At 46.7% G+C, this 13,912-nt stretch overlaps 1 protein-coding gene across 1 annotated transcript in view; it reads left to right on the plus strand.

The window, feature by feature from the left end:
* LAMB1 (laminin subunit beta 1) overlaps nt 1–13,912 on the plus strand; it is a 45,578-nt gene that overhangs the window by 7,166 nt on the left and 24,500 nt on the right. Inside the window, exons 7-20 of the mRNA XM_082280751.1 lie at nt 1,436–1,638; nt 2,852–2,972; nt 3,142–3,330; nt 3,605–3,784; nt 4,202–4,314; nt 5,159–5,238; nt 7,751–7,886; nt 9,974–10,132; nt 10,849–10,976; nt 11,430–11,553; nt 12,089–12,293; nt 12,453–12,596; nt 12,693–12,924; nt 13,427–13,590. Coding sequence (XP_082136877.1) covers nt 1,436–1,638; nt 2,852–2,972; nt 3,142–3,330; nt 3,605–3,784; nt 4,202–4,314; nt 5,159–5,238; nt 7,751–7,886; nt 9,974–10,132; nt 10,849–10,976; nt 11,430–11,553; nt 12,089–12,293; nt 12,453–12,596; nt 12,693–12,924; nt 13,427–13,590 — 2,178 coding nt within the window. The remainder of the gene's footprint in view (nt 1–1,435; nt 1,639–2,851; nt 2,973–3,141; nt 3,331–3,604; nt 3,785–4,201; nt 4,315–5,158; nt 5,239–7,750; nt 7,887–9,973; nt 10,133–10,848; nt 10,977–11,429; nt 11,554–12,088; nt 12,294–12,452; nt 12,597–12,692; nt 12,925–13,426; nt 13,591–13,912) is intronic.

Genomic DNA, 13,912 nt, shown 5'->3' on the forward strand with positions numbered 1-13,912 from the left:
TCAGTACTTACTTGCTTACAAAAACTGGTAAGCAGCAAAGTCATGCATTAGCCCCAATACCAGTTTTGAAGTCATATGAATACCTTTGTGTATGGCTCCTTTTCCTGGCTCAGACAGTGATGTGCTGGGCAGTAAGGATCAGTGTTGTGAACTCAAGGGATTGCTCTTCCATGCTTCATTGGAGTTGGTCCTTTTCTTAACTGATCAGGAATTTATTTTCATTGAAGACCCCCTCTCCCCAAAATACATGCAGTTGCCAAGAGAAACCTTGGAATGTGATCCTGTGACTGTAAGTATTCAGAAAGCAAATAAATAGAGCTACAAAGGTACTTACTTCATTGTGTGTTTCTAGCTAAAAGCAATGGGGTCGTGGTTTGTTTTTCAGAACAAAGTCGTGGCTTTGGAGCAGTTGGCCATGGTAGCACTGCATGGCTGGGCCACACAGATGTGGTCATAAACCACAGCTTGCTGTAATGTTCCTGTATGGTCATGGCAATCCATGAATGCAGAGGTGGAGAGATCTGTCGCTCAGTGTGGCTTAAAGAGAAGCCTTGTGGGGCATTTGTCCTGAGGGAACTGCAGTGCTTGGCCTTCAGCTGACCTCTGATTTAATATGCATTCTCAGGTTTGGTTCATGGCCCTCAGTGTAAAGTTACCTGGAGCAAAAGGAAATATGTGAAGTAGAGGAGTGTCTGCCGGTTGCTATGAGTTTAATGTTGGTTTTTTTACTCAACATTTTAAAGGAGAAATTGCTTTCATGGGCTTGAAGTGCGTTTTTAAGCCTAGTTCAAGGCTATAAGAAATTACACAGGATTCAAAGTAAACATGTAGATGGTATTAATTACTGCAATATTGTATTCCCAGGGATTATCCTTCAAGAACTTCTTTGTATTTGGTCTGTGATGGGGTGTTGCTTCTTTCCACAAAATGTAACTAATTATATTTGCTGGGAAAGTTGGGCGTATACAAAAGAAGAATTATTTGTCTTTCTTTCCATCTAAGACTTTTTCCAAAAGTCTCGTAACTCTTAAAGCTCATGGTCCACTTGGCAGCAGTTTCTTAATGTCAAGTCCTTGCCCATCTCATATTTTAAAACCCCAGAGAACCAGTGTCTTTTAGGTGGTGCTTTATGCTTGCCTTTAACATTTGTGTATGTGCCTGTGCATGTCTCTAATAAAATAGACCAGTATTTTTAATTATGCTTAAACTTATTTATACAGTTATCAACCTGTAGTAAAATAATGTTATTTCTTTTTTTTTTAATTTGGGGAGTATGAAGTGATGTGTAGGTGCTGAAATTAAATCTGATCTAATTTGCCCATAGGAAGCATGCTTAGGAAGTCACTCCTGGCTTTCTCCCATTCAGTATAGTATCTGGTAAATGATTCCAAAATGGGCTCGCTGGTTAGGGTTTTTTTGTGCATGTCCCCTGCAGACCTGTTAAAGATCACAAATCTGAGAGTGAAATTCGTCAAGCTGCACACGCTGGGAGATAACCTCTTGGACTCCAGGATGGAGATCCGAGAGAAGTACTACTATGCCATCTATGACATGGTGGTTCGCGGGAACTGTTTCTGCTATGGACACGCCAGTGAGTGTGCGCCAGTGGAGGGCTTCGATGAGGAAGTGGAAGGAATGGTAAATAGTCACACTTCTCTGCATAAAACTCTTCTTGTCTGTGCCTCTTTTAAGTGATTTGTACACAAATGTAAATACAACACTGTCCCTCACCTCTGCATGCTTGATTTTCAGACAACAAAACTGTTTTAATTATTCCTCCTCAACCAACACATCTGTCATTGTTGGTGTTAATCAAACACAGATCTCAGATTAGGTGATAATTGTTTTAACATTCTTTTTCTAATTATGTTAAAGAGCTGATGAAATTAAAAGGTAGGAATGAAGAAAAGGATTGTAACCTTATTAGGTCAGAGATCAGTGTATGCATTGACTTGGTTACCTTAAAGCTGAAGTGAATAGAGGCATCAAAGGCTGAAACACCTATGAATCAAACATAATCTATGTTTGTATCGGTTGTTACCAGCTGAGAAGTGGAGGTTGTAGCCCTAATAAGCACAGGCCTTGAAGGAAAACCCTGATTGCCTCGATGGGGTGCTGCTGCACAAGTGCCACATCCCTTCTGGGTTCTGCTTTGCTCCATGATTTTTGCCTGACAAGCAGTAATAGCACCCTGTTAATGGGTGAGTTATTAACTAGTTGGAGATGTGGAAGCATGTGGGAAGGTTGTGTGGGTTGTCCAGGGCTGCTCCACTGCTCTGTGTTTGGATCAGTGTCTCCACCCAAGCTTTGCCTTTAACATCACGGCTGCAGTGCTGTTAGTGCCAGTCTATTGCAGCTGCTGTCACACAACCACTGTTGGTCTTCTTCGTGCTTGTTCTGTACACACTGAAGGCAGAGCCTGGGCTGATGGATAAACCCCATCTTTGCTTTGAGAACCAAGGCAGGGCTGGAAAGAGGGCACTGGGCTAGTGACCTATAAATAGATGCATGTTAATAGGTAATTAACAGCTAGTAAACAGCTAACTTTTAGTTCCAATAGGCTTTTGTGATTATTGAGGTGTTTATTTCTGAAAGCATTTATTCCGGCACTAGTTTCAGTAAGGAAAGAAGGACAAATCTGTATGAGGACACCTGGGCAGGTGATGAACATTCCTATGGCCCTTTATGCCTTTCTAAATGCAGTTACATGGATTAAAGTCTCCAAAAGTATATGTCCATTATGTGCTCACTTTATTTTGCATTAACTGTAGAATGGTTTGGGATTTTTCTTTTTCTTTTATAACAAACTCTTTATTCTTTTTTTTTTTTCCTTTTTTTTTTTCGATTGCAGGTTCATGGTCACTGCATGTGCAGACATAATACCAAAGGATTAAATTGTGAGCAGTGTTTGGATTTCTACCATGACTTACCCTGGCGTCCCGCTGAAGGCCGCAACAGTAACGCATGCAAAAGTGAGTTGGAGTAAAATGCAGAGCTGGGTGCCGTGAGCATTATGTTCTGTTACTTGGAAACGTGTGACCATGTGTAAAATCCTTCATGTTCTTTGGTTGACACTGGTCTGTCTTTTCTGCAGAGTTGCACTTGCCCCAGGGCTCTTAGTTTGCTTTGTCTTTGTCACAGAGTGCAACTGCAATGGCCACTCCAGCCAGTGCCACTTCGACATGGCTGTGTACATGACAACGGGGAACACCAGCGGGGGCGTGTGTGACGACTGCCAGCACAACACCATGGGACGCAACTGTGAGCAGTGCAAGCCCTTCTACTTCCAGCACCCAGAGAGAGATCTGCGGGACCCTGACGTCTGTGAGCGTAAGTGCAGCCCCATCCACGGTGTGGGAATGGCCTTGGGATCCTTGGGGACAGGGGATTGTCTTGGAGGTCTTGAGTGAGCCTGGCTGGGTTTTGTTTTTTCTTTGAGAATCTGGAAATTTACCTGGTCCTTGCATGTCCAACCCATGTCATGCTTAATACTTGCAGGAGTGACGGTCTTTCTACACAGCAGTTGAGTTTCAATAATTCAGTGTGAGACTTGGCTTTTAATTTTGCAGCAGTTAATAAAACATGTGCAACGCTTCCTTCCTAGCTTGCAACTGTGACCCAGCTGGCTCCCAGAATGGTGGGATCTGCGATCGCTACACTGATTTCTCCACTGGCCTCATTGCCGGACAGTGCCGTTGTAAATTATTTGTCGAGGGGGAGCGTTGTGACCTCTGCAAAGAAGGTTTCTATGGCCTGAGTGCCGATGACCCAGCGGGTTGTCAGTGTGAGTAAAACCATATGTTCCTTTATGTGTGATCAAAAACTCTTTGAGGTGCTGTTTGTGTGGGAGAAGATGGTTTGTGGGATGGATTTTTTTTTAATTTTTTTCACGTTTTTGCTAAAGGGAGAACATTACTGTAGATTTGCTGTAGCTTGGAGTCCACCAGCCCTTAAAACATAGTTTGCCAGCTGATCCTTCTAGTGTATTCAGTGGAAATAGCGTAATCCTCCTTATTTCTTTTCAATTATAAGTCTGTAAGCCAGGGAGGTTTTACTGGAATGGGTGGTGGGGAAAGAGTGAAATTAATTTCTGTCCTGGGGAATTCAGGGGAAACTTTAAGGTATGTATTTAAGTTGAACACTGTCTAAAATATAACTCCAATCCTGCTTTTGACCTGCCTCTTTGTATTTCCCAATCTAGCTTGTGCGTGTAATCCTCTGGGTACCCACCCTGGGGGGAATCCTTGTGATTCGGAGACAGGAAACTGCTATTGTAAGCGTCTGGTGACAGGAAAGCAGTGCAATCAATGTCTGGCAAGTAGTTCACCGTCAAATAAATTAGGAGACACTGGTGTGGGGGAGGCTGGAGTGTGGGAAGTGTGGAGCAAGGTGCTGGCCACTGTCGCTGGCTGCCAGCTAGCCCATGCTTGGCATTAGGCTGGGGAAGACACCTCGGGATGTCAGGAGCCATGAAGTGTGCTGTGTTTTGGGGAGCTGGCATGCATGTAAAGGCAGACAGGAGCATCCAGTTTAATTCCTGGGACCATAAGGAATGAGACATTAGGAGACCTGTGGTTGCTCTGTGATAATGAAGGATCTGGGGCAGTTCTGGTGAAGTCCTTGCTGGGGTGAAAGACAAAATGGTGAGGGAAACAGTGTTACCAAAAAAATTGCTTTCTAAACAGGCCATTTTTTTAGGCAGGGATTATTTAATACACCTACATTTCCATGTAGCGTTTATGTGTGCTGGACTGTTATAGAAACACACTGTCAGATAACTGGATGTGTTTGTACAAACACTGAGAAACTCTTACCTAGCAGTGAACTGCATGGAAAAACCAAACAAACAAGTCTGTCTGTCTGTCTATCCAGCAAGCAAGTTGCATAGTAGCAGCCCTGCAAGGGCAGCGTCCCACATAAATAGCCACCACCCCACATGGGGCTCTCTTGCCCTTGAAATCTTCAACAGAGTGGGAGGAGAGCAGGTGGGGAAGTGGTGTTGGTGCTTGTGGGGGTAGACCCACAACCAGGGGAGCAGGATTCATGGGTTGTGGGGCAGTCTGGGATAGTTTATGCTAAGTTTTTAAAAATATGCCTTTGTGTTAGATGGAACTAAGTCTGCACCAGGTTACAGTGCTGGTGATGTTTTGTCCTGTAGCCTGAGCACTGGGGCCTGAGCAATGACATGGACGGATGTCGGCCGTGCGACTGCGACCAGGGCGGAGCGCTGAACAACAAGTGAGTCCCAGCCCCGTGACTCCTGTCGTCGTTCTCCCAGTTTCACCTTGTTGCACTCACAACATCCAGGGCTCAATGTGCTCTGGGAGAGGATGCTTGATACCCATCTTTCTGCTTCAGAAAGTGCCAGGTCTTGATTGCAGCAAGGGTGACAGGAGTACCCATGTCTTCTCTGTGCTGAGCAACCTCTGTCTGTGCCACTGGTGCAAGTGACCATGTAAAACTGTTTTTAGTGTAGCGCTGCCTTTGTCAGCCAGGGTAGGAACCAGACATGGATTAAGCTCTGCCTTGGCTGTAACCTGGGGTATGGTCCATGTCAAAGCTTTGCTCTTACATGATGAAAGCAGGAATCAGGCAGTGACATGGACAGGCTGGTTCTTGCTGTGCTCCCAAATCTCCCTTTGGCCAGTCTGTCTGCCCACTGGTGCTGGGGGAAGCACGCTAGCTGCACAGTACTGCTCTGTTGCTGCAGTGGTGCTGCATGGGGTAGGATGTGGACCTGCAAGTGCCCACTGGGGAGATGGATGCTTTTTAGAGAAAACTGTAGGTTTTCAATATGCATCCATCAGTATCAGCGTGGAAAGCTTCTGGTTTAGATGCCCTGTCAGTGGGGTGCTGGGTAGCCAGATTGCTCCTCTGACCAAAGCAGTTCTCTGCATGCTAGGTGTGTGTCCAGCCCCTGGCTCATCCACAGCAGCATGTTCTTTTGCTTTTATTTTTCCCATTTCCCCTTCATTCCACAAACCCTTTGAAATGTCATGCTTTTGTCTAAAGCCACAGAAGTTTCCCAATGGGGTCAATGAACTGTTTCCCACTGGAGCCCATGGGGCTGCACTGGGGGAGTGTGGGACTGCTGTTGGTGTGACTCCCGTAGGTTGTCACAGCCTACAGACACCCCATCTGCATCAGGGATTGCCGTGGGAATGTCCCACGGGCCGTCTCTCCTGTCTGCTCCCGAGTGAATTATTAGCCCTTGGCAGACAGCAGTGTGGATGTTAGGGATTATTTACTCCCCCGTGCTTGCTCCCTGCACACAGATGGGTTACACCACACAGCTCAGAACAGCTCCCCCAGCACAGCTGCTTCCAGGGCTTTGGGGTAACAGCCCAGCCATGGCCCAGCCTGTTTCCCATGCACTGAGCCTGTTGATTGCAAAACCATGTGGGGAGGGGATGTGCAGCATCCTGGCATGGGCAGACAGCAGCTGTGCTTTCGTCCAACCGCAGAAGAGTCACAAAGCCCAGCTCTGGCTCCTGACTTCTCTCTCTCACGTCATCGGGAAGGGGGAGCTTTGCCCTCCTCAGGGCTCCTCTCCTCAGCTGCTGAATTGCTGCCTTCTGGCTCCCACTCAGGGTGTGAGATGCTGTGCCTCGCCCAAAATTCATCCCTGTGATATAACCCAGGTGGTGGAATTACTGCCTCCCCGGAGGGGAAACTTCCCATCTCCTCTTCTGGGACTGCTAAGGCACTTCTGGCATCTCAGAGTGAACATTTAAGTGCATCTCTGCAACTTCAAAAACAGTTTAAGTTAAAAATTGCTCTTGGTCTGAAGGCTTGAGGAGCCTGGAGATTGTTCATGGAAACCAGAGGCATTTACCTTTAAAAAATGTTTCTAAATCCCACTCAAGTTTAAAGAAAGCGGTGTATTTTGGTGGACCAAAAAACATTCCTTTGAAAAAGTGTGATTGGGTGTGTGCAAAATTACAATGTGCTCAAGGGTTCTTCATGATGCAGGGCAGACACTCTGGGGACAATAAAACAGCCAAAGCAGTTTGGAGTTAGAGCTGTATTGAGTAAAGAAAATGGCTCATTATGAAAGAAGGGGAGATCTGTGTGTCACTCTGGACAGACGTTCTGGTGATGGCCCTGACTGCCCCATGTCACTGGTTGTGTCTGTCCTACTCTGAAGCAGCCAGGGATAATTTTGCTCATGTGTAGCTGCTGATGGTGACCTGTCTGGATGCTTTGCAACAAGTGAGAGCAGCTCAGCATCCTGGGGCATGTAGGGTCATGCATGTTCTTATTCTGCCTGAGACCATACAAACAGATATGCTGCCTGTGTGGCTTGCAAGCTTGGAGCCAAAGGCTGCCCTCGGCTTGCAGGGCAGATGTGCCTCTTGACTATGTCTGGTAGCAAGTGAAGCTTCCCCAAACTCCTGTCCCCCAGGGAACCACTGCATCCATAGCATGAAATCCTCTCACCATCCAGACAAAGGAAACTGCTTGCAAACTGCCTGCTGGAAGTGGTCTCTGGTCCATGCTTGCTTCCAGCCTGAGCCTAGATGTTGTTTTGGGGAGTGATAGTTGGGTTGAGCCAAGTCTGTACCCAGGGCTGTGCTCCTGCTTTAGTGGTGCAGATGGCCCAGCTGCAGAGCCCCAGAGCATGTCATGTTTGCTGTGTTCAGAGGGGCTTCTCCTCCTGTGTCATTTAAAATGTCAAAGTGGAAGATCGCTCTAACACTGTGTCAGCATAGCCAAGATGTGTTGTAAATTCATTTCTCTTCCGTTTTAGCTGCTCGAGTGAATCTGGCCAATGTGAATGCCGGCCCCACATGTTTGGACGTCAATGCAACCAGGTGGAGCCTGGCTATTACTTCATTTCGCTTGATCATTACATCTACGAGGCAGAGGAAGCCAGCTTGGGTCCTGTGAGTAGCAGTTTTTGTGGTCTGGAGTATCTGGAGAGGTGTGGGCAGGTTGTTTCACCAGTTGGTGCTTGGAGGTGTCTTTTATACCCTGTGTGTTTTGCAATTAACCTGGAAAACACAAAACTGAAATGTATCAGTAAACCGTTAACCTGTCGTTAATGTAGCTCTTCAATCTTAATATCAATAAATAATGTAGTAATTGAGGGGACAGGAATGGCCATTTTTCTTTTTAAACCTGTTTTTTTGATCATTACTGTACAGTTAGTTTTCTGTCACCATCCCCCTCTGTACCCCACTGCATGTGTACCCACCACATCCACTTCTCTTATCTCAAGAGGGGTGGGACGCAGACACTGGCTCTTCTCTTTGGTGCCACTGAAACTGGGAGTGAACAAAGCGCGCATTTAAGCACATTGCCACAGCTTTTACAGTTTCTGTACATCAGTAACATTTCTTTTATTAATGACTAAAACCATAGTTGATTGTGCAAAAAACTGTTTTTGTAAGTGAGGTTGCCTCTAGCTTGTTTCACCTGCTGGTACTGTGCAACAGGGTCTCTGGCTCTTTCTGTTGCCCATCACACAGCCTTGCTTTCAGTTCATTAACAGCAGCTAGGTGATTACATCAATCACTTTTGCCTCCAGCAAGGAGTCAGGGAGATGGAAATAATGGTTTCTCTAAAGCAGCAGATCCTTGTCTGCCTACAATCAGGGCATTCGGTGCCCTAATTTATTTGAGCAAAATGCAACCACTTTTCAGTTTCAGCCAAGGAAGAGGATTTTTGCTCTCAGATAACTGCAGAAAGGGAAGACAGTGCAGAGCAGAAGTTGTACCACAGCAGAGGTCACATGAGCTGGCACAGGGTTTTTGGTGTATTTGTGTCTGCCCAACTGGAGAGGTGGTACCCAAGGCCATTCCAGGGCTCAGGGATGGAGGAGCCCAGCACAAAAATCCACCTTGCCGAGCAGAGGAAGGGGATGTGCTGCTGGTTTGCCTTTTGAAACCTTCAGAACAAACAATTTAAAAAAACACCAATATTGAAAAGCTTTCTCACAAATCCAATGATAGACTAAAACTCTGAATTCCCAGGTGGGGGATCCAGCACAAGACAAAATGAAGTGGTTGCAGGGATTCACAGGCAGTGCCAAGCCCCTCTGCTCCTCACAGCTGCATGCCCTTGTTCGTGTCGTGCCTGCCATCCTTTCTGGGGAGCTCTGATCTTTATGCAAAGCCAAAGGCTAATAACTTACAGCCAGGCTCTATTCAAAGAGTGTGAGAATACATTAGAGGACATCCTGAAGTGATACGTATATATATAGACATTTCCTTACATTTATCCCTTTCTACTGAAGCAGCTTCCTTAGGAATGCACAGGATGTTGTTCTGTGGAGAGAACTATTCGTGGATACAGATATGTTTGAAACAGGAAATTTGAGCACCATGTTTCTATTTTCTGTTACCTTTTTCCTCTTCTTTGCTTTATATAAAAACTAGATAAAAACCTGACACCTCAGATGGAAAAGGGTGACCATGTGTTGATTTGGCTATGAAATACCTATTGATGATTAGGATATCTGTTCTTTAGTGACACCCTGCTCATTAAAGCCATGATCTGCTTTTCAAATGTTATTTTGAGCAGTGGTTTGGTTTGAAACAGCCTGAAATAGTCAGGAAGCAATTAGCACTCAGGCTTGGGTGGTTGATGGAACAGTAATGTACCACTGCAGTAAATCCTACTGCTACGAGTACGATGTAGAAATAATCTGTATGGTAAAAGAGATGTCATAGCTGGTGAATTAGTTACTCACAGCAAGTTTTTAAATTTAATTCTGCACCATAGCAGAGAAATAAATGAAGAGTTGTGCAGTCTTGTTTTGCTTTATCTCTTTTGCATTTGTTATGTTGTTAAGTGAAGGGGCAATGGTGTGCACACGTATGGATTTAAAAGAGAATTTGTGTTGTCTGGGATGCAAGCAGTGGATACAGTGATTCAGAAGTCACTCATCAGCAGAACCCCCCCACTTCGTGTACCCCCATGGGGCTTGCAGATTTAATGGATATTGAAATATCTGTTCCCTGTTTTGTAGGGAGTGAACATAATAGAGCGCCAGTACACGCCAGACCGTACACCGTCATGGACAGGCATAGGATTTGTGAGGGTCCCTGAGGGGGCATACCTGGAATTCTACATTGACAACATCCCCTACTCCATGGAATATGATGTTCTGATCCGCTATGAGCCGCAGGTGGGTCTGTGAGTCTGGGCATTGCTGCCCCTCAGCAGGGGCTGGCTGTCCTGCTTCACAGCTGACATGAGCCTGGCACTTTCAGGAGTCATCAGGGCTCAAAGACAAGAACAGGTGCTCAGTTAAATGTCTGAGATGCATGAAAATCCAAGATGATGTTGACTATTTCTAGTACTATTTGCTTTACAGTTTATTTCCCTATTGCATTGTTTCAGCACCTGTTTAATGCGCAAATTAAAAAATGACAAGTCTCATCAGGACAGATTAGCTTATAAATTTGTTATTGGCCAGATGGCCATCATGCACCTTGGGAAACAAATTGCCCACCTTGGATGTTGAATGCCTGCAGCCAAGAGTTTGCAAGCAGTTGGCTCTGGTAATTCACAGAATGAAGGGAAAGAGAAAAATCCCTCCATCTCCTTGCCTAGAGTTTGTCAGCAACTAACTGCAGTGAATGCTCAGATGCAGGACTCAGAGATGAGGGAAGAGGAGGTCACCAAACCCCATGCAGATGGGGCTGCTGGCCACCTGCTCCTTGCTCTCATCCCACACCTGCAGCTGGTAGATGCCCCATTGATGTAGCAGCTGTAGCCCCATCCACCCTGAAGCACAGTGACCACCCTGTCTATGCCCACGCTTTTCCTGGCCTGAGCTCTGGATGCTTCCAGAAGTTTATGATTATTACTTGATACTGATGAGACTCTTTTTTCCCCCAGTTGCCTGATCAGTGGGAAAAGGCTGTGATCAGTGTCTCGCGCCCAGGCAAGATCCCCACAGGTAGCCGGTGTGGCAACACAGTTCCTGATGACGATAATCAAGTGGTCTCACTGTCACCTGGATCCAGGTTGGTATAACTGGATGGGCAAAAGGAGAGGAAAGAAAAAAAAAACCATTTAAAAATTGAAATAGAAAAATGTCACATTTTCAGTTTGCTGTAGCCTCTATGAAAATAGGTGAAAATTAATTTCCAGTGGGTTATAAAAACATTTAGTAGTGTGTCTGTAGAATCAAAGCTTTTAAGTTTATTCTCATTTTCTGATATGGTTTGTTCACTGAGTAAAGGGAGGGGGAGGTGTTTGCACAGCCTGTCAGTGACCACTGGTTTGGCTCTTTACCTTGTCGATAACCTTTTCCAGTTCCGACTTGCACAACCCTCCAAACTGCCTCTCTCACATCACAGCTTTTGTTCAGTTGGGTCTTGGCTGCTTTCCGTTATCTTGATTGCTTTATGGGGCACCTGAAATGCTTTATGGTGCCGTATGTTTGAAGTAAGGATTGTTTCCTGTTCCTCACTCAGATATGTTGTTCTCCCACGGCCTGTGTGCTTTGAGAAGGGGCTGAATTACACCATCCGCTTGGAGCTGCCCCAGTACTCCTCGGTGGACACGGAGACAGAGAACCCATACACACTCATTGACTCTGTGAGCAGAATTTATTCCAGGGAGGCTCTTAAAATCCTGAAAGTTTGCATCTCCTCTGGCATGTGTCTGTGTCAATTCAAAGTAGTATTTTGCAGTGTTGTTCCTTGCAGCTGAAGCCAGATTTCAACTGAACAATGTAAAGCAATATAGGTTTCTTCAAAAGTTCCTCAAAGTATGTGAGTTCTTTTTTTGCTAAGAGGCTTTTAAGGTGTTTTGCAGAACTGCAGCTAGTCCACAGACCTGTAGTTTCTTTGGGGAAGCTAATGTGTGTCATGTAGGTCATGAATATCAATGTCAGTGTCAGTCTTTTTCTTCAGAATGTATAGAATTTGGTAGATTTGGTTAGAATTTGTCAGATACCAGAAGTATTCCACCAAAACTAGAAAAATACTGTCATTTCCCTTCCAAATTCTGTCTGGCTGTTTGTTTTTTAGCCAAAAAAAGGTTAGAAACTGGGATAATACTGAATTTTCACGATTTTGGTGGAAGATATTTTTAAGTAGTGACACTTTGTCATTGTAAAATTGTTTTGTAGCTTGTTCTCATGCCATACTGCAAATCGTTGGACATATTCACAGTGGGAGGCTCAGGCGAAGACGTGGTCATGAACAGTGCTTGGGAAACTTTCCAAAGATACCGGTGTTTGGAAAACAGCAGGAGTGTTGTGAAAACTCCCATGACAGATGTCTGCAAGAACATAATATTCAGCATTTCTGCACTACTGCATGAGACTGCTTTATGTACGTAACCATCTACTTGTAGGGCAAACCATGCCTGGGAGCTGGATGGCACTTGCAGGCAGAGCAGTTTGCATGGGGAAGGTGTGTCTGTGGGATGAGGCAGGGGATTCATGTCCTGTGCCACAGTGCTTACTCTTTCCAATGTTTTTCTCTGCTCAGCATGCCAGTGTGACCCCCAGGGCTCTCTGAGTTCAGTGTGCGACCCCAATGGAGGACAGTGCCAGTGTCGTCCCAATGTTGTTGGAAGACAGTGTGACAGATGCGCCCCTGGCACCTTTGGGTTTGGGCCAAGTGGATGCCGACGTATGTTAAACCCTTGGCTCTGGGCTGTGCTGTGGTTGGGACCCTGAGTTAATGGCTTGTCATAGAAACTCAGCCCCTCTCCTGCTCTCCTTACAGCGTGCGACTGCCACATCCGAGGCTCTTACAACGCCTTCTGCGACATGGAGACGGGCCAGTGCCACTGCTTCCCCGGGGTGTACGGGCGGCAGTGTGACCGCTGCCTGCCCAGCTTCTGGGGCTTCCCCAGCTGCCAGCCCTGCCACTGCAATGGCCATGCTGACGACTGCAACCCCTACACCGGGGAGTGCCTGAGCTGCCGCGACCACACAGCTGGACACAACTGCGAGAGGTATGGCATGTGTGCCTTTTCCCTGGCCCCTCTCCTTCCCCACGGCAGGGTGGGTGCAGCAGCTGCAGGTGCTAGTGCTCAGGTGAGTGTGAAGCCATAGGGAAAGTTCCTGGGCCCTGGGAATCAGAGCAGGGCTTGTGGTCCTGGAAAATGATGGGAGTGGGGATCCCCTCTTCCCTGACTGCAGCCTTGCGCCTCACAGCAGTACCTGTGTAAGTGACCCAGAGCACGTTGCAGGACCCCAGGCCTTTAGCGGGCCATTGCAAGCCTTCTGAGAGGCCTTGCAGTGGCAGGGCTGACATCCAACCGTGGGTCTCCTGCTCTTACACCGGTGTAAACCAGACAAATTTGTGTCTGTGGTCACAGCTGCTGGGAGTGAGTGGTAAGGGACAGCCATGAGGATGTTTCTGCCCTTTGGTTCTTCACAGTGGTAGAAAATCTGAGCATGGTTACAGCAAGGCTGCAGTGTGTTTCCCTGTATGCTGTGTACCCTCTTGTGCAGGTGCCAGGCTGGCTACTACGGAGACCCCATCCTGGGATCAGGTGACCATTGCCGCCCCTGCCCTTGCCCTGATGGCCCCGAGAGTGGACGCCAGTTTGCCAGTGGCTGTTACCAGGATCCAGTTACACTGCAAGTCGTGTGTGTCTGTAGCGTGGGATACATAGGTACTTGGTGGGAGTATGGAGGGGTGGCTGGTTGGGTTGAACCTCTCAGGGAGAAGGGTATGTGTGTATATGGGTTAGATGTGACCATAGCACCAGCATCAGTGGGTTGTTGCTGGGGGGTCGCCTCACCTGGAAGGTGGCAGGGCAGAGTGACTTGTGCAGGTGATGCTAGCGCCAACACGAACCTCATCTCCAGCAGTGTGGTGAAGGATGACCAGTGGTCAGCAAAGGGTGCACTGGATGAGCAGCATGCCTTGGGGCCCTGGGTGGTACCATCCGTGCTCTGCAGCAAGTTGCCGTGGTCTCACCAAGTGCAGTCTCT

This window comes from Coloeus monedula (genome assembly GCF_965178545.1).
Source record: "Coloeus monedula genome assembly, chromosome: 4".
Lineage (NCBI taxonomy): Eukaryota > Metazoa > Chordata > Aves > Passeriformes > Corvidae > Coloeus > Coloeus monedula.